Raw genomic sequence first — 25401 nt, forward strand, 5'->3', positions numbered from 1 at the left:
CTGCAAGCAATGCAAGCCTGCCGGGCGCCGATGCCGGCCTGCAGCACCAAAAGAAGCAGGACGCTACTAGCTCCTGGGGCCTGCGCGGAGCAAGATGCGGGGCGTCACGTTGGCAATCTGTGCCCTCGTCGTCCTCCTCTCGTCGTCACCGGAGCCAGCCACCTGCTCCTCCTCCGTCCACCGCCGCTACCACTCCATCTTCAGCTTCGGCGACTCCTTCGCCGACACGGGGAACAACCCCGCCGTGTTCGCCTGGCACTCCGTCTTCGACCCCGTGATGCGGCCGCCCTACGGCTCCACCTTCTTCGGCCGCCCCACCGGCCGCAACTGCGACGGCAGGCTCATCCTCGACTTCATCGGTACGTATACGCCGCCGCGCCGTCTTGTAAGTACCATCTGATCGATCCATTCGCTAGCAGCCATTGCTGATCGTCTGGAACGCATGCAGCTGAAAGGCTGGAGCTGCCGTACGCCCTGCCGTACCTGGGCCCTCCGTTCGCCGCCTCCCCCTCACCGGCGGGCTTCCGGCAGGGCGCGAGCTTCGCCGTCGGGGCCGCCACCGCCCTCGACGTGAAGTTCTTCCGCGAGAGGGGCATCCCTGCCCCCCGCAGCAAGTTCCCCTTCAACACGGCCAGCTTGGGCGTGCAGCTGGAGTGGTTCGCGACCCTCAAGCCTTCCCTGTGCCGCACAACCCAAGGTACGTGATCGAAGTGAAGTTACCATCAGTCAGATGAGATCTACAAAGCACAGACGACACATGTGGTAGCTTGGATCTCGATGATGCGTGTATGTAGAGTGCAAGGAGTTCTTGGGAGGATCCCTTTTCTTGGTTGGGGAGTTCGGAGTCAACGACTACCACTTCTCCTTCCAGAGGAAGAGCGTCCGGGAGGTCAGATCCTACGTTCCCCGTGTCGTCAGGAAAATCTCGATGGCCGTCGAGGTACCAACGACCAATCATACGTATATGGCCCTGATGGATTAATTCTGTTGGCGGCATGGCATGACTGAATACTGTAACGAACATGGCACCGTTTATGCCATTTCGAGTGTTTTTTGATCGAATGACAACGCAATCAATGAGACTAATGGTATTGTTAAGTGAACATTTCTACATCCAAGGGATAAAGTAAAAAGGTCATGCAAAGCAAAACACGAAGAAAGAACTCAAAGAAACACTGAATTGGACGAGTTCTGCAGAAATCAATAGCACCGGTTGAACCGATGCCTAAGCATCAGTGCATCCGATGGTTGTCAGAAGATCCGACGCCCAGGTGTTTGTGAGGCACCGGTTGAACCGACGGCATCACGACAGGCATCGGTGTATTGGGCATACTATGTTTCAGAGACGATGTCAAGCGCCCAGGAGAAGATCCTTCCGCACCGGATGAACCGGCGATGCATCGGAGCAAAGCACCGGTGTAATGACGTCAGCAGAAGAGAAGAAGGCCAACGACTAGTTGAGTGCTGTGAGTGACCGGTTTAACCGACGGGCAAGCATCGGTTCAACCGATGATCACTGTGTCAGCTGTCAGGAGTTCAACGTCTACTTCGGGTCTTACAGTGACTGGATGAACCGACGCTACCCCTACCAGAGGCATCGGTTCATCTGATGATACGCAGATTTCTGCTGACCGTGGGAACAACGGCTACAAGACTTGGGAGCCTATATATACGCCTCACCCCGGCCATTTTGAGTATGCTGGGGTTCAAGGAAGTCACATACACACCCAAGAACCACTCCAAGCCATCCTAGATCTTAGTGTTCATATCTTTGGCCCTTAGCACATTTTGAGAGTGTTGTGAAAAGGATTAGCTCTTAGTGAGTGAGATTGCAAGGCCTTGAGCCCTTGTGCTGTGGTTCTCTAGTGAACCAAAAGAAGAGTTTGGTGCGCCGCCCCCTCGGAGCTGTGAAGCTCGCCGGCAACGTCATCGACCCTCCGACTTGGTGTGGAGCGGCGACGACACTTTGTGCGGGGGACGTGGAGACCCCCATCATTTGTGGAGAAGCTCCTTAGTGGAACCCGGGGCCAAGGTGACTGTGATTGTGTTCACAGAAGAGACTTGGTGGCCGAGTAGCAATAGTCTTAGTGAGTGCTACAACAACGTGGATGTAGGTGTGGCTTTGTGGCTAACCGAACCACGGGATAAACACCCGCGTCAAGAGTTTGCTATCTCCTATCCCGCTCATTAAGCTTCCGCATTTCATACTAGCAATTTGTATGCCTTTACTTTCATAGAGTAGTTTCTTGATAGGAAAGGCTATAGGTTGTTAAACTCTTTTGGGATAGGGGTTTCACACTAGAACAACCATAGTTGCACATCTAGATAGTTTGTTTTAGTTTAAGTTTTGTGCAAACTAGTTGGAGCCATAGGTCTAAGTTTTTTAGAGTGCCTAATTCACCCCTCCCCCTCTTAGGCTACAGCACCTGATCCTTTCAATTGGTATCAGAGCCGGGACTCACTTCTCTCACAAAGAAAGCCAATTTCAATGGCAAATTTGTGTTTACCGGCTCACTTGATCGGTTAGGCTTCACGGCCTAGTGAGTTAGCTCTTTTAGGGGAAGGGATGGATTCTCTAGGACCTCCTCCATGTTTCGATGGCACGGGCTTCCAATGATGGAAGATTTTGATGCAATCACAACTCCAAGCAAATGGCTAAATGTTTGGAGAGTAACAAGTGAAGGAACTAAAAACAATAGTCAACAAGAGAAACAATATGATGCTATAGCCAAGTGTGCTATTTTAAACTCTTTTGGTGAAAATGTGTTCAACCGTGTGTTTGCTTGCGAAAATGCTAAAGTTTTATGGTAAACTATTAGTGAGAACTATGAAGGCACAAAAGATGTTGCAAATGAAAGATATCATGTTCTCATTGATAAACTTAATGACTTCAAGCAACTTGATCATAAAAATGCCGAAACTATGTACTCACGGTTGAATATTCTTGTGAATGAGATTAACTCTTTAGATGTGAAGAAAATTAAAGATTTGGAACTCATTCGCAAGATCCTTCACTCACTCCGAAGGCCGGACTATGATTTGGTGACCACAATTCTATATGAAAAAGATATCAACACAATGACACCAAATCAAGTTCTCAACAAGGTGATCGCCCATGAGCTACGTCATGATATCAAGCCAAGAGCGCCACTTTCTTCATCAACACATAGTGCACTTGCATGTAAGCAAGTCAAAAAGTTGAAGAAGATGGCCATCAAAGGTAGCTCAAGTGAAGAGGAAGAAGAGGAGGCATACCAAAGCTCCTCAAGTGATGATCAAGAGCCAATGAACCCTTACCTTTACAAGCAAGTAAAGAAGATGAACAAATGCTTAAAGGAAATCAACTCCATGGGGTATGTGGTCTTCCTCAAAGATGGGCCTCACCATCAACTTATGAAGGTTGAGAAGAAGTTCAAAAAGAACAAGCAAAAGAAGGAGAAGAAGCCCAAGCATGAATCATTTGCCATATTTGGTGAATGGGTTAGCGGTTGTGAAGAATCAAGTTCAAGTGATGAATCAAACAAGAAATTGACCACTCGCATGGGATCATCATCCAACACTTACTTTATGGCCAAAGGTATGGATAGCGATGTAAGTGATGATGACTCCGACTCTCCTTCAATTGATGAACTTCTTGACCTTGTTCATGAGCACCAAAAAGTCATTAAAAAACAATCAAAAGAAATCAAAAACCTTAGTGCTCTCAAAGATCTAAATGCTTCTCTTGCTACAAATTTTGAATATTTAATGTGCAAATTCAAATTGCTTAGTAAGGAGCATGAATAGCTTAAATTAAAATTTGAGAGCATTAATGATACTAATGACTCTTTGGAAATAAAGCAAACTATCCCTTGTGCAATTTCTATCTCTATGGTAGATGTTTCAACTTCCTGTATTGATTTAATTGATGATTCTTGCTCTAACCCTTGCAATGAGAAATACAAAGAGAATGTTGTTGTAGAATCTTGTGATGATCTCATTACCAAGGAGAATGATGAGCTCAAGCAAGAAGTGGAAAGGCTCAAGAATGACTTGTATAGATTGAAGGGCAAATACATATAGAGCAATGTCCAACCTTCTCAAGATAACCATGAAAATATGGTGAAGAAGCTAGAGAAGGGGTCCATCGTGACTTGCTCTAAATGCCCCAAAGAAGGCCACAAGTCCAACAAGTGCCCTCAACCAAGGAAGAAGCTTTCGGATGAGAAGAACAAGAAGAAACTTACAATCAAGGGTTCTCTCATCTACACCAAGCCCAACCGGAGAAACAAAAGCAATAGCACCTCCTATATGATCAAGAAGAAAACCAATGGCAAGGTGGTTGCTCACAAGGTTAGGAAGCAAGAAAAGAGTTGGAATCACTCCATTTGGGTGCCCAAGAATGTCATAACCAATATGAAGGGGCCTCAAATGGTGTGGGTTCCAAAGGAGACTTAAAGCCAAGGACGGCTTCGGGGGATTTGAAGGCTTAACTTACAAGTTGAAGTGAAGGTTCAAGCCAAAATAAGTTAAGCTCAATACTTGGACATTTGTTGCCCAAGTCTCCAATAAGGTAATGGTAGCTAGCTTTCAATTCAAGCATCATGTAACTCCATTGCTTTTGCTAGGATATTTGCATGTTTTGCATCTCCTAGTGTTATATATGGTGGGTTGCTTGTGCCATGACTCTAACCCATGAGCAACCTATATGGTTTGATAAGTGTGTAGAAAGCTACACAAGTTTACTCTTTATGGTACATGGACCTCATGAGGTATGTATTTCATTTGTGTACCATGAACACAAACTATAGTGTAAACTTTCCATTATTGTCAAAAAATAATGTGCATACTTTCACTTGGTGATTCAAACACTAAATGCACACAGTTAGGGGGAGTTCATCCTATAGGTTGTGATTTTGAGACTAACATATTTGCAAGTTTATCTTTTGTAGTCTCACGTGGAGTTAACACTCTAAGAGAATGTTATTCACGATCAATGTGAACAAACAACTCTATAAGAGTGATAAGATAATTTGTGCTTTCATGCATATTGAGACATACTCTATTGAATTTAAATGCTTATATCTAAGTTCATAGACTATATGCTCATATATTTGCTTAACCTTGGTGTACCAAGTGCTCTTTGTTTAAAGACTTTTAATTTGTTGCAAGTCACTCTCAAATTGGTACATACAAGGTAAACTAAGTTGCCCCGAAAGTATGCAAGGTTCTAAACTTATTCAATTGGTATAATTGTCAATTTCTTATCCTTTTTAGAGCTACCTCCGTGCATGATATGATCTAAGCTTTCTAGTTATAACATCTAGTTGTGCACTTGATTTTCACGTTATCTTTTTGTGCACATACTTATGGAGAGCTTATCTCATGTCATGCTAGTTTCGTGATTTTGTGATCCATCGTACTGAATTTTTCATTTGGTATCTTCATTGATATCATATCATTGGATCATGAGTCATGGAACTAACTCCCTAGGCTACTAATCTTCTCTTGAGCTATATTGTTTTGCAAGATCTTTTTAGGTGCAAGACCTTTTAGGTGATTTGATTCCAAAGGAGGAGAAATGTGGATCAAAGTAAGACATGTTTTCCCAAGAAGGAAAAGTATATTCCAAAGAAGGAGACATGCCAAGTGAATCAAGTCATGAGGGGAGAAGTAGCGAAAAAGGGGAAGAATCAAAGGGGGACTCATGGTTTTAGGGGGAGGCCAAGTCATCATTGGATGATGGTAAGCATCCAAGCAAGTGTAAGCGGTTTCAATTGGTTTCAATTAGTATCAAGCGATTAAATTTGTCAATTTTTTGCAAATATTACGCTTGCTTTGATTGTGTTGTCATCAATCACCAAAAAGGGGAGATTGTAACGAACATGGCACCGTTTATGCCATTTCGAGTGTTTTTGGTGATCGAATGACAACGCAATCAATGAGACTAATGATATTATTAAGTGAACATTTCTAGATCCCAGGGATGAAGTAAAAAGGCCATGCAAAGCAAAACATGATGAAAGAATTCAAAGAAACACTGAATTGGACGAGTTCTGCAGAAATCAATAGCACCGGTTGAACCGATGACTAAGCATCGGTGCATCCGATGGTTGTCGGAAGATCCGACGCCCTGGTGTTTGTGAGGCACCGGTTGAACCGATGGCATCACGACAGGTATCGGTGCATTGGGCATACTATGTTCCAGAGACGATGTCAAGCGCCCAGGAGAAGATCCTTCCGCACCGGATGAACCGGTGATGCATCGGAGCAAAGCACCGGTGTAATGACGTCAGCAGAAGAGAAGAAGACCAATGGATAGTTGAGTGCTGTGAGTGACCGGTTTAACCGACGGGCAAGCATTGGTTCAACCGATGATCACTGTGTCAGCTGTCAGGAGTTCAACGTCTACTTCGAGTCTTACAGTGACCGGATGAACCGACGCTACCCCTACCAGAGGCATTGGTTCATCCGATGATACGCAGATTTCTGCTGACCGTTGGAATAACGGCTACAAGACTTGGGAGTCTATATATACGCCTCACCCCGGCCATTTTGAGTTTGCTGGAGTTCAAGGAAGTCACATACACACCCAAGAACCACTCCAAGCCATCCTAGAGCTTAGTGTTCATATCCTTAGCCCTTAGCACATTTTGAGAGTGTTGTGAAAAGGATTAGCTTTTAGTGAGTGAGATTGCAAGGCCTTGAGCCCTTGTGCTGTGGTTCTCTAGTGAACCAAAAGAAGAGCTTGGTGCACCGGCCCCTTGGAGCTGTGAAGCTCGCCGGCAACGTCATCGACCCTCCGACTTGGTGTGGAGCGGCGACGACACTTTGTGCGGGGGACATGGAGACCCTCATCCTTTGTGGAGAAGCTCATTAGTGGAACCCGGGCCAAGGTGACTGTGATTGTGTTCACGGAAGAGACTTGGTGACCGAGTAGCAATACTCTTAGTGAGTGCTACAACAACGTGGATGTAGGTGTGGCTTTGTGGCTAACCGAACCACGGGATAAACACCCGCGTCAAGAGTTTTCTATCTCATATCCCGCTCATTAAGCTTCCGCATTTTATACTAGCAATTTGTATGCATTTACTTTCATAAAATAGTTTCTTAATAGAAAAGAGTATAGGTTGCTAAACTCTTTTGGGATAGAGGTTTCACACTATAACAACCATAGTTGCACATCTAGATAGTTTGTTTTAGTTTAAGTTTTGTGCAAACTAGTTCGAGCTATAGGTCTAAATTTTTTAAAGTGTCTAATTCACCCCCTCCCCTCTTTTGTTAGAGCACCCGATCCTTTCGAATACTGATGATACTAGTGCAAGTTAACAATGGCAGAGGTTGATGGAGCACGGCGCGACGAGTGGTGCCCGGGGTGATCCCGTCGGGATGCTCGCCGCCGGTGCTGGCCTGGAGGAGCTCCGGGGCAAGCACCCTCACGCGAGCATCATCTACGCCGATTTCTTCAGCCCCGTCATGGAGATGGTCGAGTCTCCTCGCAAGTTCGGTCAGTATGTCGATCGCCACGATTGCATTGGCAATTGGCATGGATGGAGATGGGAAGAAGGAAGGTGATGATGGATCGGAGGTGCCTATTGCAGGGTTGAGGGAGGACGTCCTGACGGTCTGCTGCGGAGGCCCCGGGAGGAACAAACGGCAGCGTCTTCTGCGGCGATCCGCTCGCGACCACGTGCGGCAACCCGTCGGGTTCCCTGTACTGGGACGGCGTCACTTCACGGAGGCGGCGAACCGACGCATCGCCGCCGGCTGGCTGACCAGCAACCGACGCTCCTCGGATGCCAGGGTGGCTTGTCCTGGACCCGAATCTTATTAGAGGGAGAGGCCAGGCCACTCCCAAAAGCTCAACGTACCAGCCGGTCAAAAAACAAATAAATTCGTTGTGGACATCAATCGAAAATCAAAATGCTTTGATGCACGTCCTGTGTGTTTTGAGCTGAATTTGCTTAAACATGTGTGCTCGCCTGCTCTCGCTCGGGCGGCCACCACCGCTTGGCCATTTCTACCGCAAATGTTAGGAGTTGTTGGCTACTGACAGTCAAACCACCACACAAGGCTCAATAACTATTTTTTATTTTGAAATAATTTTTTTTATTCTAAAACAAAAAAATTATTTTGAAACAAAATTGACTATGGATCAGTTTGTCGGACTAGTTTAGGCCCAAAACACAATCTATGGTGTGGAGGGAGTGTTGCGATGGATTGGCTGAGGGTAACGTGTGTTACCCCCAACAGCAAAGTCGTTGAGCTGGGCGCTGCTGGGGTTCACCTGTGTGACCCCAGCAAGCCTGTCACACTAGCCCCTTTCATCCCAGATTTTATGTTTTGAGTCTAAATTAGCCCAACAAATTGGCCCATATATATAATTCAGTCAAATTTATTGCAGAACAATTTTTATTTCAGATTAATTTTTTAATTAATCCAGCAATAAAAAAATTATTCCGAAAGAAAAAAAATAATTATTAGACCTTATGCGATGGTTTGACTGTCAGTTACCCGAACAACTCCTAATATTTGCGGTCGAGCCAGGGCCAAGTTTTGTTTGGGCCGCCTGTGATCACGTTGAGAAATATCAAATAATTTGATCCCTAAGCTTGATAGGTTCATTTAGTGCTCAAAAGATCTGGATGGTATTCCTGGGCCTCAGAGTCTATTTGTGCCCAAGGTCCTATTGGTTGAAACCAATGTAAAAAATAGCTCGCTATTATCTGCTATTAGCTTTTTAGAAGACATACTGCTACACTATTGTTGGGGATTGGACCTTCGGGTCAAGCCCTCACCCTCAGAAATGCTCCGTAACCTGTTTGCAGGCCCACAACGAAATGGAGCCAAGCGTACCTGAAGGTATTGGATGAACACTAAGAAGCGCAAGCTCAAATACCATGACCTTCGGGCCAAAGGATATCACCTTCTGAAGGCCAAAGGTAACGGATGGCTGCCCAGAAGCGCAAGCGCAATCACCAAGTCCTTCGGTCGAGGGGTACCGCTTCCACCGCGCCGAAGGTGACAAACAGTCACCCGGAAGCATAAACTCGAAGATCAAGACCCTCGGGAAAAGAGCCCGCGGCCGGGAACGAGGATGATGGCTGGTCGATCATTGATGGAACCTTCGTGGTCCAAACTCCCGGAGGTACCCGAAGGTTATTGTAACCTTCGTCGGCTGAAGACATGTGAGTAAAACGTGAATATGTAAGAAGGTCGGATTTGTACACCTCCCGAATACGTGAGAAGGTCGGATTTGTAAACCTCTCACCTTGTAATTTTACCCCGGAACTGGCTGAGAGTGAGCTGTAAATGAGTTGGGAGGGGGCAATTTAGGAAAACCTGGCCGAGGGCTAGGGGTATAAATAGCCCCCTCTCTCCACAGTGTAAAGTGTTGAATTTTCTGATCATTATTGGAGAGTTCGACACTTACTTTCATTGCCACCTTTCTTACTGTTCATGCTCCCTGTCTGGGCATCTACAAAGCAGAGATCCCAACAGCGGCGCCCACCGTTCCAGCACGTAAGACAACCCTCGATGGCCCCAGCGAAGAAGAAAGCCACCGCCGGCACCACAAGCACCTCCACTCAGCCTGGCCGCACCCTCGACGGCCCCCAACCGCAGCACGAAGGAGCCAACCCATAAATGGAAGACATCAACAACAAAACTGCCCCTCATGGAGACCAGTTTGATAACATTGAAAACACCGAAGCTCATCAACTCACAGAAGCAGCACTCAAGCTCAAAGCCCTCGAAATGAAGAAAAAGAACATCGAAGCCCAGCTTGCCACAAAAAAGAGGGCAATGGACCAAGCCAACAAGCTAGCCGAGGCTAGGCGCAGGCTAGCAGAGATGGAGGCAGAAGTTGAGAGCTTACAGAGGGCATACCAAGAAATGCCCGAAGGTTCCTCCCAGCAAGAAAACTGCGTCATCCTACAGACAGCCTTCGCTCTTAATGAGAACCAAAGACCACCGCCGGTCAACCTCCCATTTGACCCGACCTCGCCACTCTCAGTCGCTCTGCAGCGAACTTCATGGCCGCTCGGCTACAAGCCAACTGAACTCCCCAAGTACAACGCCACAACAGATCCAACTCAGTTCCTCATGGCCTACGAAGCAACCATCGCTTCGGCCGGAGGTGACGACTCCACCATGGACAAGTCCTTCGTCATGGCATGCGAAGGTTCTGTGGCTAACTGGTATTCGTACCTGCCTCCGCAATCAATCAACAACTGGTATCAGATGAAAGGAAGGCTCCTCCAGGAATTCCAGGGCTTCAGAAGGCTCACTACCAACACTGTCAAAGATTTCAAGTGCCCCCAGCATGACCGCGAGCTTCTCTATGACTACTTCCGGAGGTTCGTCCAAAAGAAGGCTCAAATTCCAAACTTCCCAGAGAAAGATGCGATAGAAAAATGCATCGAGGGACTCCTGCCTGGTCAGCTTGCCTCCCACCTCATAAGAGAGCCCCCGAGGACTCTAGAGGAGCTTTATTCAGAAGCAGAAAAGTACGCGAAGTCAGACGCCGACCACCGCAGAAGGGTCGAGCAAAGAAGAATCATGCGTCAGGCTGAAAAATACAACCAGCAAACATGGCAGCAAGAAAAGCAGCCAGCTCACCAGCTCATCTTACCTCTGGAAACTTCGCACGAAGATGAGGATCAGATAACCTTCGATCCCTTCATGACACCACCAGAGCCGGAGCCCTAACGCTCAAACGATAAGCAGCCTTCCTCCGGGGCACGAGGCAGAGGTCGCGGCAGAGGAAGGGGTCGAGGTCGTGGACCTTCGTGTGATCCCAAAAAATTCTTCTGTCACTTCCATGGCTCTGACTCCGACCACAGAACAAACCAGTGCCCGGAGAAGAAGAAGACCTTTGACAGAATGGAGGCCGAGAAAAAGGCCAAGCTAGTTGGGCACACTACATGGCCACAGACCGAACAACCTCAACAAATACAGTACACACAGCCTTCGTTCTTTCCACCTCAACCATTTACACAAGCATACCGCCCACCCATGTTTAACTACAACTACAATCACAGTTGGCAGCCGCAGCCAAACCCTCCAACGCAAACTATTCAACCCACAACCCAAGCTCAACCCACTCAGGAGCAGCTACCACCACCCCCAGCTCACCCACCAAAACAAGAAAACCAAACCACAAATAGCCAACCCGCGGCACTACCATCCTTCGGCATGATCATGCCCATCTCCGGAGGTTCTACCCTGGACTTCGAAAACAAGAGGCAACGCAGGGACTACTTCAGGCAAGTCCATTGCATCGTCTCCGAAGGTCCAACCAAGAGAACCCAGTGGTCACACTCTCCGATCACCTTCTCTGAAGAAGATGTCAACCTCATCAGCTACCCACACACAAATGCTCTTGTCATCGAGGCAAACATTCAGGGCTGGAGGATTGGCAAGATACTAGTTGACACCGGCAGTTCTGCAAACATCATCTTCTCTGATACCTTCGATAAGATGGGTATCGACCGAAGCCTGCTTCAGCTTTCGGAAATCCCTTTAATGGGATTCGGAGGAAAGAGAGTAAATGCAATCGGCAAACTGTCACTCCCCGTATCCTTCGGAGATACGGCCAACACAAGAACAGAGCACATCACCTTCGATGTGGTAGAAATGCCGTACCCATACCGCGCAATCTTAGGAAGAGGAACAATTAACAAGTTCGAAGCTATCGTCCATCAACTATACTTGTGCATGAAAATGCCAGCTCCCGCAGGGGTCATCACCGTTCGCAGGGACCAGCAACTTGTGCGGGACATTGAACGGGGATACACCCCAGGACAGAAAAATATGCACAATCTTCGGACTGAATCCAAGCCAGTTACCAACGAAAAGCACCAAGGGGACAGCCAGAAAGCAACCTTCGAAGAAGACTGTGAAGTTAAGAAGGTCCCCCTCGATGTACACCTCCCCGACAAAATGGTGACTATCAATGCAACCCTAGAGCATGAAAAGGAGAAAGAACTTCTCGAGTTCCTCCGCAAGAACCAAGATGTTTTTGCATGGTCCGCCAACGACCTTCGGGGAGTCAGCAGAGACATCATCGAGCATCGCCTGGACACCAACCCAAACATCAAGCCGAAGAAGCAGAAGCTTCGCAAAATGGTAGATGAAAAAGTCGCAGCAGTCAAGGCCGAAGTCCAGAGACTGCTAGATGCAAATGTCATTAGAGAAGTCAAGTACCCAACATGACTGGCAAATACTGTGCCGGTCAAAAAGAAGAATGGCAAATGGTGCATGTGCATTGACTTCACTGACCTCAATAAAGCCTGTCCGAAGGATGATTTCCCATTGCCAAGAATCGACAGAGTCGTCGATGATGCGGCAAACAGTCAACTGATGTCTCTACTGGACTGTTTCTCCGGATACCATCAGATCTGGATGAGGAAAGAGGACGAAGAAAAAACAAGTTTCATAACCCCCTTCGGCACCTACTGCTTCGTGTGGATGCCCGAAGGACTAAAGAATGCAGGACAGTCTTTTTCAAGAATGTCTTATGTAGTCTTAGAGCATCAACTTAGAAGGAATGTCCTGGCTTACGTTGATGACATTGTTGTAACCAGTTCAATAAGAAGCAACCACGTGGCAGACCTGGCCGAAACCTTCGCAAGCTTAAGAAAAGCAGGACTGTCCTTGAACCCCAACAAGTGCATTTTTGGAGTTCACAAAGGAAAGGTGCTAGGATGCCTAGTGTCCACCAATGGCATCGAAGCAAACCCTGACAAAGTAAAAGCTCTTTGGAACATGGAGGAGCCAAAGTCCATCAGGGACGTACAGAAACTTACAGGGCGGATTGCAGCCCTAAACAGATTCATCCCACGCTCTGCAGACCGAAGCCTACCATTCTTCAAGGTCCTTCGCAACGCAAACAAATTTGAGTGGGGCCCTGAGCAATGCGAAGCCCTCAAGGCGCTCAAAAACCACCTACAGAACATGGTCAAAATGACCTCACTTGACCCGAAGGATGTGTTGCTCCTATACATCGCAGCATCCTACTCTGCCGTCAGCGCAACGCTCGTGCTCGAGAGAGAGAGCGAAGGAAAAAAGAAGCAACTACCCGTTTATTTCATATCCGAAGCTCTCGCAGGCTCGAAGCTCCTGTACTCAGAGCTAGAAAAAATCTCATATGCAGTAGTCATGTTTGCCCGGATGCTTCGACACTATTTCGAAGCTCACAAGATAATCGTGGTCACAGATCAACCCTTGCATGACTTGTTCAGCAACAGAGAGGCCTCAATCAGAATTGCAAAATGGGCTTCGGAGCTCTCGGAGTTCTATATAGACTTCGAAAGAAGAACAGCCATTAAATCACAAGTATTAGCAGATTTCATTGCCGATTGGACATCCCCAACATTCAAGGAGGAACCTTCGACTGAAACTTGGATCGTGCACTGCGATGGGGCCTGGTGTAACGACGGAGCGGGCATTGCTGCAATCATAGAGTCCCCTTCGGGAGCAAAAACAAGATACGCAGCACGACTTACCTTCGGCAACCTAGAATCATCAACCAACAACACAACCGAGTACGAAGCCTTGCTCCTGGGACTTCGCAAAATGAAAGCCCTTGGCCACCAAAACTTCATAGTCAAAATAGACTCGAAGGTTGTCAGAGATCACATCGAAAAGGACTCAGAGGCAAGAAAATCTGAGCTTATCGAGTACCTTGATGCAGTTAGATCCATGGAGAAATATTTCAAAGGCTTCGACATCGTTCATATCCCGAGGCACATGAACGACGAAGCAGACAAACTGGCAAAGGCAGCATCAAGAAAAGAGCAGTTACCATCAGATGTATTTTTCAAAGAAATCACAGAACCTTCGGTCAAGCCGAAGAAAGAAAAACAAATCTCAGTCATCTCAGCCGAAGATTGGAGAACACCTGTAATGGAGTACCTTCGGGGAAACATTGAGTTGCCAAATGAGAAAGAGGAAAAGAAAATGTTCCAAAGAGTGAGGGGCTACGTTATCTCCGAGGGAGAATTGTTCAAGTCAGGTGTAACCAGCCCATGGTTAAAGTGCATCTCAACCACCGAAGGAATCGAGCTCCTCAAGGAAATTCACTCCGGGTCTTGCGGATCTCACATTGGCTTCAGACAACTTGTCTCCAAAGCCTTCAGGCAAGGATTCTTCTGGCCAACAGCCCTAAAGGATGCTCAACACATAGTGAAAACATGCCAAGCATGCCAAATGATGGGCCCGAAGTCCACAAATCCTTCAGAGCCAATTCAGCTGATACCCCCCACCTGGCCTCTTCAAAGATGGGGAATTGATCTAGTGGGCCCCCTACCCACAGCTCAGGGCAATTACAAGTACGCAGCAATTATTGTTGAGTACTTTACAAAATGGATCGAAGCCAAGCCACTCATCAACATCACATCGGAAACAATCAGAAAATTCTTTTGGCAGAACATCGTCTGCAGGTTCGGGGTCCCAAGGGAGATCACCGTCGATAACGGAAAACAGTTCGACTCACAGCTCTTCAGAGAATTCTGTTACAGTGTTGGCACGAAGGTAATCTTTGCTTCGGTGTACCACCCACAATCCAATGGGGCTGTCGAAAGGGCCAACGACATCGTCTTCGGCAGTATTAAGAAGTGCTTGTTCGATCAGAAAAAGGGCAAGTGGGTAGATGAACTCCCGAAGGTCATCTGGTCCCACAACACCTCTGAATCAAGAACCACCAAGTTCACCCCATTCAGGCTACTATATGGTGCCGAAGCAATGACACCAGAAGAGCTTAAGAATCGAAGCCTAAGGGTGACCCATCAAGTCGAGGGCACACCCTCTGAGGAGAAAGACCTCATAGAGCTAGACATCCTGCAAGCTTCGGAAAATCTAGAAAAGTATCAACAAGAAACAACGAAATGGAGAGACAAGAAAATAGTGAAAAAGGACATCGCAGTCGGAGACTGGGTCCTAAAAAGGAAGCCAAATGCCGAAACCTCCGGCAAACTACAACCCAAGTGGGAAGGACCATTTCTTGTAATCAAAAGCAATAGGCCAGAGTCATATCACTTGTCCGACGCCGAAGGCAATGAGCTGCAGCATCCTTGGAATGCCGACAGCCTCAAAAAATACTACATTTAAGTTTGTAAAAAGGACTCATCGCGAAGCTATAAGCGATCGCGGACCTTCGCATTTATTTTCAGTTATTTTATACATTGTAAACGGGTCGTACTCTTTTCCTCACAAGGGGAAACTCCGCACAGGAGGTGAGGTTTTTGATGAGGCGGACCCAGTGTAAACTATCTCAATACAATGAATTTTCCCCAAACAGTGTCACTCTCGCCTAAGCAGCCAAAATGGCAAGCTTCGGCAAACATCTGCATGCCAAACAAAACAGTAAGTTAGCAAAGTATGCAGAATCCGCAAACTTTGCATACTTATCAAAACAAACGCACAACAAGCACAAAAAACGACAAGGGCTTCGATCTTTCAAAAGGTCCGAACCAAAAAACCTTCAGCACAAACGCACAACAAGTGCAAAAAACGCCAAGGGGCTTCGACCTTTCAAAAGGTCCGAACCAAAAAACCTTCGGCACAAACGTACAACAAGTGCAAAAAACTCCAAGGGGCTTCGACTTTTCAAAAGGTCCGAACCAAAAAACCTTCGGCACAAACGTACAACAAGTGCAAAAAACGCCAAGGGGCTTCGACCTTTCAAAAGGTCCGAACCAAAAAACCTTCGGCACAAACGCACAACAAGTGCAAAAAACGCCAAGGGGCTTCGACCTTTCAAAATGTCCGAACCAAAAAACCTTCGGCACAAACGCAAAATAAGTGCAAAAATGCCAAGGGGCTTCGACCTTTCAAAAGTGCCGAACCAAAACACATTCGGCACAAGCACACAACAAGTGCAAAAACGCGACAGGGCTTCGACCTTCCAAAGCATCCGAACCAAAAAGGGCACATAAAGTGCAAAGCGAAGGCCAACAGGATGCCTCGGAAAAATCGAAAAATGGATGCCAGAAAGGGGGAGGGGATGTTTTTTTCCACAAGAACCTTCGGCACCCATCATTCGATTTACCCAAAACAAAAAAAGACCCTCGAGGACAACAACGCGAAAGAAAGGGGAGAGACGTTTTTTCACAAAAAAACAAAGTTTCCGCGCATTGCCTCGTCGGCAAACAAATCTTATATCGAAACAACAAACACTCCAGCAAAAAATACCTCCGGGCAACGACTCATTAGGAAGGGGGGGGAGATGATTTTCAAGAACCACCCTAACGAGCGTCGCCCCGGATAAAAACAAATTACATACAAAAAGGTCCTTCGGCAAAGAAAAGCGAAGGCTATGGGGGAGACATTTTTCTCCAAGGGCCCCACAACACTAAAACTCTGCAAAATTTGGGTGCAAATATGCCTAACACATCGTACAACACAAGGCACCTTGAAGGATGCACATCACAAGGCAACTCGAAGGATGCACATCACAAGGCACCTCGAAGGATGCACAACACAAGGCACCTCGAAGGATGCACATCACAACACCTTGAAGGATGCACACATAAAGGAAACCCGAAGGATACGCGATAAAAGCCATTACAAATGCAATCGCGAAAGTCACATTCAATCGAGAGGGCAAAACATGTTACAATGAATTTCTACTGGACCAGATTAAATATTCCGCAACGCTGCATCCAGGACGAGCAAGGCTAAAAGCCTCCCAGCTCATCAATATCATAGCATTGTTCACATCCTGCACCATGGCAATATTTACAGACCAAAATGCCAGAAAACTACCAAAGTAAACTACAAACCAATCTACACCTGAGCCCCCGAAGAACCAGCAGCAACATTCCCCGAAGGAGACCTCTGATCCTCGGACATTCGATTGTCCTCCGATGGCTGATCAGGAGCCACCTCCTGCACCAAATAGACGAAATCAATTAAAAAGAAACAAAAGAAAAAACGAAAAGTTGCTGGAACCAAACCTACCTTAGCAGCTGCGGCCGCCAGAGTCCGAACGGCAACTTTGCCAGAAGTTTCCCAGAAACGCTCAAAAAATGCAGCCTTCACATCCTAAATTCTTCCCACCTCCGCTGCCAAACCTTCGTAGGGTACATACTGAAAATCATCGAGTCGGGCAAGGTCAACTGCGCCGGCACGAAGAATATTTCCATCAAGCCCCTCGAAGGAGACAGAGGCCACGTTGTCATTTGCAATACTCATCACCTCACCGAGGCCTTCAAACTCGGACAGCAACCAGTCCAAAAGAAGGAAGAAAACTTGGGGACCTTCGACCGGCTCAGGCAAGGGCAAAGGCTTCGCTCCAAGGGCAGAAAGAGCCTTCTTGTACTCTTGGTAAACCCCTTCGGCTCGTCTGGCAACCTCGGATAAGACCCGCTCGAGTTCAGTCATTTTAGAATGAACCCACTCCAGCTCGGAGATCCTACTCTTAAGGTCAGCCTTCTCATTGGCATCCCCCTCCACGGTCCTCCGAAGGCTCTCCAGAACCTTCTCGTTATCCGAAGAAACAGACTCTAGCCTCGAACACCTGGCTTTCAGTTGCTGGTTCTCGTCCTTCAAAACAAGAATTTCAGCCTCAGCCCGCCGGAGCTTGTCAGCCAAACCCAGTCTTTCGGTGGCACTCGCCACCCGAAGGTCCGCGTCCGCTTTGGCCTTCTGCATCAAAGCTCGGCTGGCGTGGGCAAGCTTCTTGCTCAGCTCAGCAACAATGAAAGCAGCGTCGGAGGTAGACGCCTCTGCCACGGCTGCATTAAATCCTGAATCAAAAACAAAATCACCTTCGGGAACACTAAAAATTGATCAAGAGACAAAAATAAAACAAGACCCCACACCTTTCTCGGGAGGGAGAATCCCAGTTGCGCCAGGCCCGTGCATCACGGCCAAGAGCTGCTGCATCGACGCCGATACAGCTGCAGAAAATAACATAAGTAAAAACCCCCTCGGAAGCGGCGAACGAGCTAGGAAATCAGGAAAAGCCAAGTAGGTCAAACATAACAGACTCGTCGAAGGTCATCCCCTCCAAAGCCTCCACCTCTTTGTCCGAAGGTGGAGCAGAGGAACCTCCATGAGCCTCTCCACCTCTGAGCGCCATCAACGTCTCACCTACCAGGATCTCCCCCTCGATGTTCACCGCAAGAACAGGTTGCGCGTCCTTCGGCGCCGGAGCCGAGTCCTTCAGGACATCAGCCGTCGAGGCAGCCCCCTTCGGCATGGGCGGCTTCGGAAGGTCCGCAGGCTTGGCCCCAATCTTGACGAGGCTCTGAATCCTCCGGCGTTTCGTCATACCTTTGGATGAACAATGAAGATTAATCAACGCTTTCGCCACCTCAACCCGACGGCCAGAACCGAAAAGCATGGTCCCGTACTCATCGCTAAGATCATAACGGAATCTAAAAAGCCTCCCTTCGGGAACTACAATCTCCCCGCCCACCGTCCCCATGAGCTCTTCCATAAATGAGGGCGTACCGGTGTCTCCCGAAGAAACCTCCTCATCTTGCGCCTTTCTCTTGGCACTCTCAGCCCGCGCAACGGAAACCTTCGTGCTCGAGGGTTTCCGACCACGACCGCGCCCCCACGTACCGGTAGTCCCAGAGCTCCCCGCCTCCTCCACCTTAGCCTTACCTCTGGACTTCACCTCAGGAACCTCCGAACCTACGTTCCCCGGCGGCGTCATCCTTGGAACGGCGTTAGTCGGGACCGGCCGAGGCTCGTAAGCGACGCCCATCTCAGCTAGGCACCGGTTCAACCGAAGGTTCCCTCCGCACACCTCCACCAAAGAACGGTACTCCTTTTTGTTCCATGGCCCCAGTATCTCCGCAGCCCGACGCTCTAGCTCATCAACAATAACTTCGTCACTGGCACCTTCGGGTCTCCGAAGCCCAAAAACCAGAGAAATCACATCGTACTTCAAACCAACAAAGCGCTTGCGCTCGAACCTCAACGGAGACCAGCCAGCAGCCAGTGGCCAAACCTTGGAAGCCAGAAATTCCTCGACAGCATCCCTGCCACCACAAACTTGGCAAGCTGTCATGAAAGCTTCCAGACACGATTTGAAACCTGGCCCATGTTTGCTGAAGGCAGGCTGATAAACGTGATCGAACATCTCAATGTCCGAAGCAAGAAGATACTTCTCGCTAGAACCTTCGGGATCAGGGAAGCCAATCTTCACGTAAAACCAATATCCCAACCAGTTCCCCTCCCACTTGTTCTTGTAAGCTGTCGAGAGCATAACCTTCAACAGGCCAGTCCTTTTGTTCGGCTTACGAGGAACAAAGGTGCAGCAGCCGTTCTGAACCTCGCTAAGCTCGGCGTCATCATCTACATAGATCTTACGAGGCTGGCAGTGCAGCTGAAAAAGTCTGCAAAACGCATCCACAGACACTTCCCCTCCGAAGCTCCGCACTACCCACAGAAATTTAGTCAATGTAACAATCCCGTTCGGAGTGAAATGGTGTAGCTTCGCGTTGAATGGCTCCAAAAGCTTCGGCACAATTGGATCCATCGGAAGTCTAAGTCCCGCTGTAAAAAAAATCCTTAAAGACCACAACCTCGCCGGTCTCCGGTACAGGAATCAATTCTGCCCCCGGAGGGCGACAAACCCCCTCGGCGAATTAGCCCTTCGTAACGTAGAAGTCTATCATGCTCTGAGATACGACAGATGGCTCGAAAAGCAGAGTCTTACGTTTCTCCGGAGCCATCAGTTCCGACACGTCCGCAGACACAGCCGAAAGGCTCTCGCTGGACTGCTACTGCTGAGAAGGCTGCGAAACACCCGCCTCTCCTTCGGAAGCTGGACCAGAGTCTGTACGGAGAACCGCCCTCTTAATGAATGTCATAACTACAAAAATAAATAAAAAACAAAGTCAAATTAGAAACAAAGGCTCAAACGAACCTTCGATCAACCTCGTTTTCTGTTTAGGGCGAGCCATGAGCCGCAAAGTTACTTACACCGAAGAAAACGAGCAGCTTCACCGCGCACGAAACCAGAACCTTCGGACAAAACGATTTATAGCAAAAAGCGACGAAGGAAAGCAAAGCTCGAGAGGGCACAGGTTTTACCCCTCCCCCTCCTCCGCTTATATAGGCGGTGAAAAGGAACAGTTCCAGCGGTAAAACCGAGGAGACGGCAGCCCAAGCGGCGCAATCAGACAACGACACGTATACAACAAAAACCGACCGTTGCAGCCGACGGTTCGGGAGACGTTTTTCCTCGGGAGCTTCCCGAAGGTTACACGCAATCTTCTTCATTTAACAAGGGTTCGGACCGTCGGCTTCGGACCTCGCCCTCGAGGGGCTACTGTTGGGTATTGGACCTTCGGGTCAAGCCCTCACCCTCAGAAATGCTCCATAACCTGTTTGCATGCCCACAACGAAATGGAGCCAAGCGTACCCGAAGGTATCGGATGAACACTAAGAAGCGCAAGCTCAAAGACCATGACCTTCGGGCCGAAGGATATCACCTTCTGAAGGCCGAAGGTAACGGATGGCTGCCCAGAAGCTCAAGCGCAATCACCAAGGCCTTCGGTCGAGGGGTACCGCTTCCACCGCGCCGAAGGTGACAAACGGTCACCCGGAAGCATAAACTCGAAGATCAAGACCTTCGGGAAAAGAGCCCGCGGCCGGGAACGAGGATGACGGCTGGTCGATCATTGATGGAACCTTCGTGGCCCAAACTCCCGGAGGTACCCGAAGGTTATTGTAACCTTCGTCGGCTGAAGACATGTGAGTAAAACGTGAATATGTAAGAAGGTCGGATTTGTACACCTCCCGAATACGTGAGAAGGTCGGATTTGTAGACCTCTCACCTTGTAATTTTACCCCGGAACCGGCTGAGAGTGAGCTGTAAATGAGTTGGGAGGGGGCAATTTAGGAAAACCTGGCCGAGGACTAGGGGTATAAATAGCCCCTTCTCTCCACAGTGTAAAGGGTTGAATTTTCTGATCATTATTGGAGAGTTCGACACTTACTTTCATTGCCACATTTCTTACTGTTCATGCTCACTGTCTGGGCATCTACAAAGCAGAGATCCCAACAGCTATACAACATTTGTCCGCTATGTCTGCTAAAGAGGGTTTTAAAGGATTTAGCGGTAATAAATATCCACTATATCCGCTCAACATTTATTCAAAAGAAATAAAGAATCAATATAATTAGAATGGATCATAGACAAAGCAATAGAGGCACAGTTGGACAGTTAAAATATGTGTTAGTCTATTTTTAGAGTGTTAGACCAATTCTTCTAAATTTATACGTAATTATTGATTATTTTATTATTCCGCTAAATGATTTAGCTTCGCTATAGCTTTCGCTATAGCTCTTGTAGCTTTTTGAAAGGACTTCCGCTAAATATCTTAGCCCGCTATTTTTTATATTGGTTGAAACAAAAAAAATTCTTTTTTCCCCTCTTTTTCCAGAATGAACTCAAACCTAAATAAGGCTGAGAGCACCGCGCCCTGAACACTTATGGTTTCACAAACATGCCATTTCCTGGCTAGCACAAAATCTTGAAGAGTTCATTTTTTTCTTTAAAAAAAAGAAACGTTTCTCCATCACAGGCATTGCCTCAATCCCTCAACTTTCCATATTGTCGGCACAGATTTAGATCTGGTGGTGACTCAATCAAAGCAATCGTCCCAGGGCAGTTGGAGCCATCGTCCTGTTGGTACCAGCACCGGCACTGCTTCCCGGCGACTCTATGCTGCTCAGCCAGCCGGCGGCGACGTGCCGGTAGGCCGCCTCCGTCAGGTGGACGCCGTCCCAGAACAGCCGGGCAGATGGATCCCTGCACCTGATCGACCCCGGATCGCCGCAGAAAACCTGCTTGTTGTAGTTGAACCTCCCCGGGCCTCCATAGCAGAGTGTAAGAACATCGTCTTCAAACCCTGCAAAACAACCACCATTTTTTAATCTCTGCAACGGCACAATGGCAAGGGTGACATCGAGTTTCAGTGCATGCAGGATTGTGACCAGCAGTCCAGTACTGACCGAACTTAGCCGGCGACGTGACCATCTCGATGACGGGTCTGAAGAAGTCGGCGTAGACGACGGTGACGGCGCCGGCCGGGTGCTGCTTGGCCTGGAGCTCTCGCAGGGCCTCCCGGAGCAGCGCGTTGTGGTGGGCGGCGAGGTCGTTGATCGCTTTCAGGCAGCCCGTCCGGGGGTCGTAGCCTGCCGGGTCGGGGTCGGCGAACGTGACGAGCACCGGCGGCGCGCAGCCCAGCGGGATCACGCCGGGGATCACCAGCGTCGTCGCCCCGTGCCGGATCAGCCTCTGTTACCAACAAGCGTACCCAGAAGGTGATCACCATCAGCATTGCTTCGTAATTATTTGATCCCATCTTCTGACAAAGATCAATGCTGCTACTTGTCGATCGTTGGCGTTAAGTTCCTGCTTGCAGATGGGCTGACATGGTTAATGGAGCTAGCGCGTACCTCGACGGCCATGGAGATGGTCCTGACGACGCCCGGAACGAACGATCTGACTTCGTCGATGCTCTTGGCGACCAAGGAGAGGAGGTAGTCGTTGACCCCGAATGCGCCGACGAAGAAGAGCGATCTGCCGAACAATTCCTTGCATTCTGGACGCAGCATTCGTCAAGAATTCGGCGAGTCCAGGGCTTGCCTTTCAGCGAGAGTCGATCAGCGAACAAACTGAAACTGGATGCACATACGTTTGGTTGTGCCGCAGAGGGAGGGCTTGAGCGACTCGAACCACCGCATCTGCACGCCTAGGCTGGTGTTGAGCGGGAACACGCTGCCGCCCGGGGGGTCCCAGCGGTGGAAGAAGCTGGTGTCGAGCGCGGTGGCGCCGCCGACGGCGAAGTTGGCGCCGCGGCGGAAGGTGGCGGTCCCATTGCGCGCCAGGAACGGCGGGACGAGCGGCAGGCCCAGGCTCTCAGCTGCGAGTGCGAGCAAGCAGAGAGCGATCAGATAGATAGATAGTCGAAGACGACGTACATTGGGCGGCAAATATAATCATCGGAGCCGCAAGCAAGGGAAGCACCGAGGAAGTCGATGGGGAGGCGGCCGTCGCAGTTGCGGCCGGTGGGGCGGCCGAAGAAGGTGGAGCCGTAGGGCGGGCGCATGACGGGGTTGGCGATGGAGTGCCAGCCGAAGGCGACGGGGCCGTTGCCGGTGTCCGCGTACGAGTCGCCGAGGCTGAAGATGGAACCGTAGCGGCGCCGGGCGGGGGGAGGAGACGGCGACGCCAGGACGGGCTCCGGCGACGAGACCAGAACGAGGAGAAGCGAGACGGCGCGCACCAAGAGGCAGAGCTTGCCCATGTCGATGTCGTCGCTCTCTCGCTCCACTGCACGCGCCAACTGTACTGGACGCGTACTGGCAGCGGCACACAGCTAAGCGCTCCTGCCATCCGTTTTGGCTGCGACGACCTGTCTTGACGGGGAGAATCAATGGACGTCCCTATCACATTGCCCTGTCCGTCTTGTCACGACGCTCTTGCATTGGTGGGTGCAGCATCCACATCTAAAGCGAGGATGCACTGGTTGTTGCCAACACGTGAAAGCATTGCCACGAATGGCCGTCGGCACGATGCTGCTGCCGGCTGCCGTGGTCCACGTCTCCACGCAATTTCAAAGGTAACTCAACCGCCATTTCCGGGGAAGCCGATCGATCCGTCGAGCACCTTGCTTTCGTTCAGCCGGCCCGGCGTGGCGTTCAACCCGTGCACCACCGTACCATGTCGGAGGGCGGCGGCGGGCTGCTGGACGTTGTACGGCGCCGATGCTGGACGCCATCGCAGAACAGCGTCGACTACCCCACTTACGCCTGCTAATGGGTGTTCACCCACCCCTCACCCACCCCGCCCCTGCCCAATTATTTCATCACCTGCCCCGACCCTGCCCAAATATTTCATCCAGATGCCCCAACCCGCCCCGTACTGAAGCAAGCACTACCGTGCCAGTACTGAAGCAAGCACGCCCCGTGCTGAAGCAAGCACTGCCGTGCCGGTACTGAAGCAAGCACACTGCTCATACTCTGCCGACCTGCACCAAGGACCTGCCAACCTGCACTGCTCAATGCTAGTGCTAGTGAACCACCAAGGATCACACTGCTCAGTCTAGATTTGCAGATAATTGTGCTTGGAGAAGAACAAAACTCAGTTAAAGATGGATAGATGCTGTCAATTCTCAGGCTTCATCCTTCTCAAGAAAACAGTATAATGGAATTATAGTACTACACTACTACGTGTGTGTATATATAGTAGGCAGGCACAATGTTCATCTTTTTTTCTAAGATACAAGCTTATTGTCTTGATTCTGGCGCCCCAAAATCTCTCAAGAGATGTCAATGACTGGATGTTGCAAATAACCAGGTTCTTCTGCTACGGCTGCTCATACTCTGCTAAAAAAAGCTTCATTTCAAATTGGTATCACACATATTTGGAGACCAATCTGAAACCAATCCTGCAGCCTGCACAAACTAAAACAAGATCATGGTAAAAGTGCAGTCTTGATGTCTTCTAGAAAACAGAAGCAAGAATCATATATCTCCATACAACATAATAAATTCTCAGAATGCATCATCATGCTACTACCATCCTGTTGTCGGTCAAAACCCACCGACGAGTAGCGACAGGCAACACGAAGAGCCGGGAGGCTGCCGTGGCGCAGGCTGGCACCGGTCCCTCGGTCAACGGCCCAGATCCTGGCACACGCCGACGCTTCCGGAGATGCAGGGCATGCCACCTGACCTATACCCAATCAGGAAGGTGCGAACGTGCTTTCGACGATTTGCCTGCATGCACGAACGTGTAAACATTAGTCCGAGCCGTGGTCGGCTCCCCGGGACGACTCTTGCATCGGCTTTGAAGAGACGATCGAGTCTCGGTGTCAGATCAGATCTGCATATCCGGATATTAATAGATAAAGCAAATAACTGCAAAAATTGCTTCAATTAGATCCAGCTAATCCAATCCACGACGGTAAAAGCTTCACTGCTAGATCGGAACATCCTACACGTAGTTAGGCCTAACGAGCGTAATAGATAACCAAACCTTAACCAGAATAGAGGCCTAAGAATAAGCGAAAGCCGATTCCCGGATCAATCCCTATTAAGATCGAGGCAAAGCATCTAATACGTCGCCGGATCGTCCAACCCGTTTGCAAGGCCTAACCTAACAAATATTAAGCCGATTCTTAAGTATAAGAACAAACCATAACAAATTAGATCTACTAGATAGAAAAGAAGAGGGTGTTATCTCTACGCGACTAACTCTATGCAATGAGAATTAGCGTAAGATTAATACATGATCACGCAGAGATAACATGATATTCGTAGATGATAAACAACAAAAACATGATAAATCTACTAAAGGTCATGCTACGAACATCAGGATAACTAGCACTACTCGCCATCAAAAATGCTTCAGTACGAGTAATACCAAGCTAAAAGTAAAAACAATGCTGC

At 48.8% G+C, this 25401-nt stretch overlaps 1 protein-coding gene and 1 pseudogene across 1 annotated transcript; one reads left to right on the forward strand and one right to left on the reverse strand.

Annotated features, from left to right (window-relative positions):
• Positions 1-94: 94 nt before the first annotated feature.
• LOC120709405 lies at positions 95-7915 on the forward strand (annotated as a pseudogene).
• A 13489-nt stretch (positions 7916-21404) lies between these two features.
• Positions 21405-23346, reverse strand: LOC120705546 (GDSL esterase/lipase At5g45910-like). Its single transcript, XM_039989937.1, has 5 exons — positions 22976-23346; positions 22644-22871; positions 22405-22550; positions 21958-22243; positions 21405-21854 (listed from the first exon to the last, which is right to left on the reverse strand). Exons 1-5 carry the CDS (start codon positions 23253-23255, stop codon positions 21592-21594), a joined length of 1203 nt encoding a protein of 400 aa, XP_039845871.1. The 5' UTR covers positions 23256-23346; the 3' UTR covers positions 21405-21591.
• Between the last annotated feature and the right edge of the window lie 2055 nt (positions 23347-25401).

This window comes from Panicum virgatum, chromosome 5K (assembly GCF_016808335.1).
Source record: "Panicum virgatum strain AP13 chromosome 5K, P.virgatum_v5, whole genome shotgun sequence".
Taxonomy (NCBI): Eukaryota; Viridiplantae; Streptophyta; class Magnoliopsida; order Poales; family Poaceae; genus Panicum; species Panicum virgatum.

Coding starts and splice junctions, on each gene's coding strand:
- LOC120705546 (XM_039989937.1), bottom strand. CDS start 23,255: ATGGGCAAGCTCTGCCTCTTGGTGCGCGCCGTCTCGCTTCTCCTCGTT. Junction 22,551..22,643: donor CCTCTGCGGCACAACCAAAC/GTATGTGCATCC, acceptor TGCTGCGTCCAG/AATGCAAGGAATTGTTCGGC. Junction 21,855..21,957: donor CACGTCGCCGGCTAAGTTCG/GTCAGTACTGGA, acceptor GTTGTTTTGCAG/GGTTTGAAGACGATGTTCTT.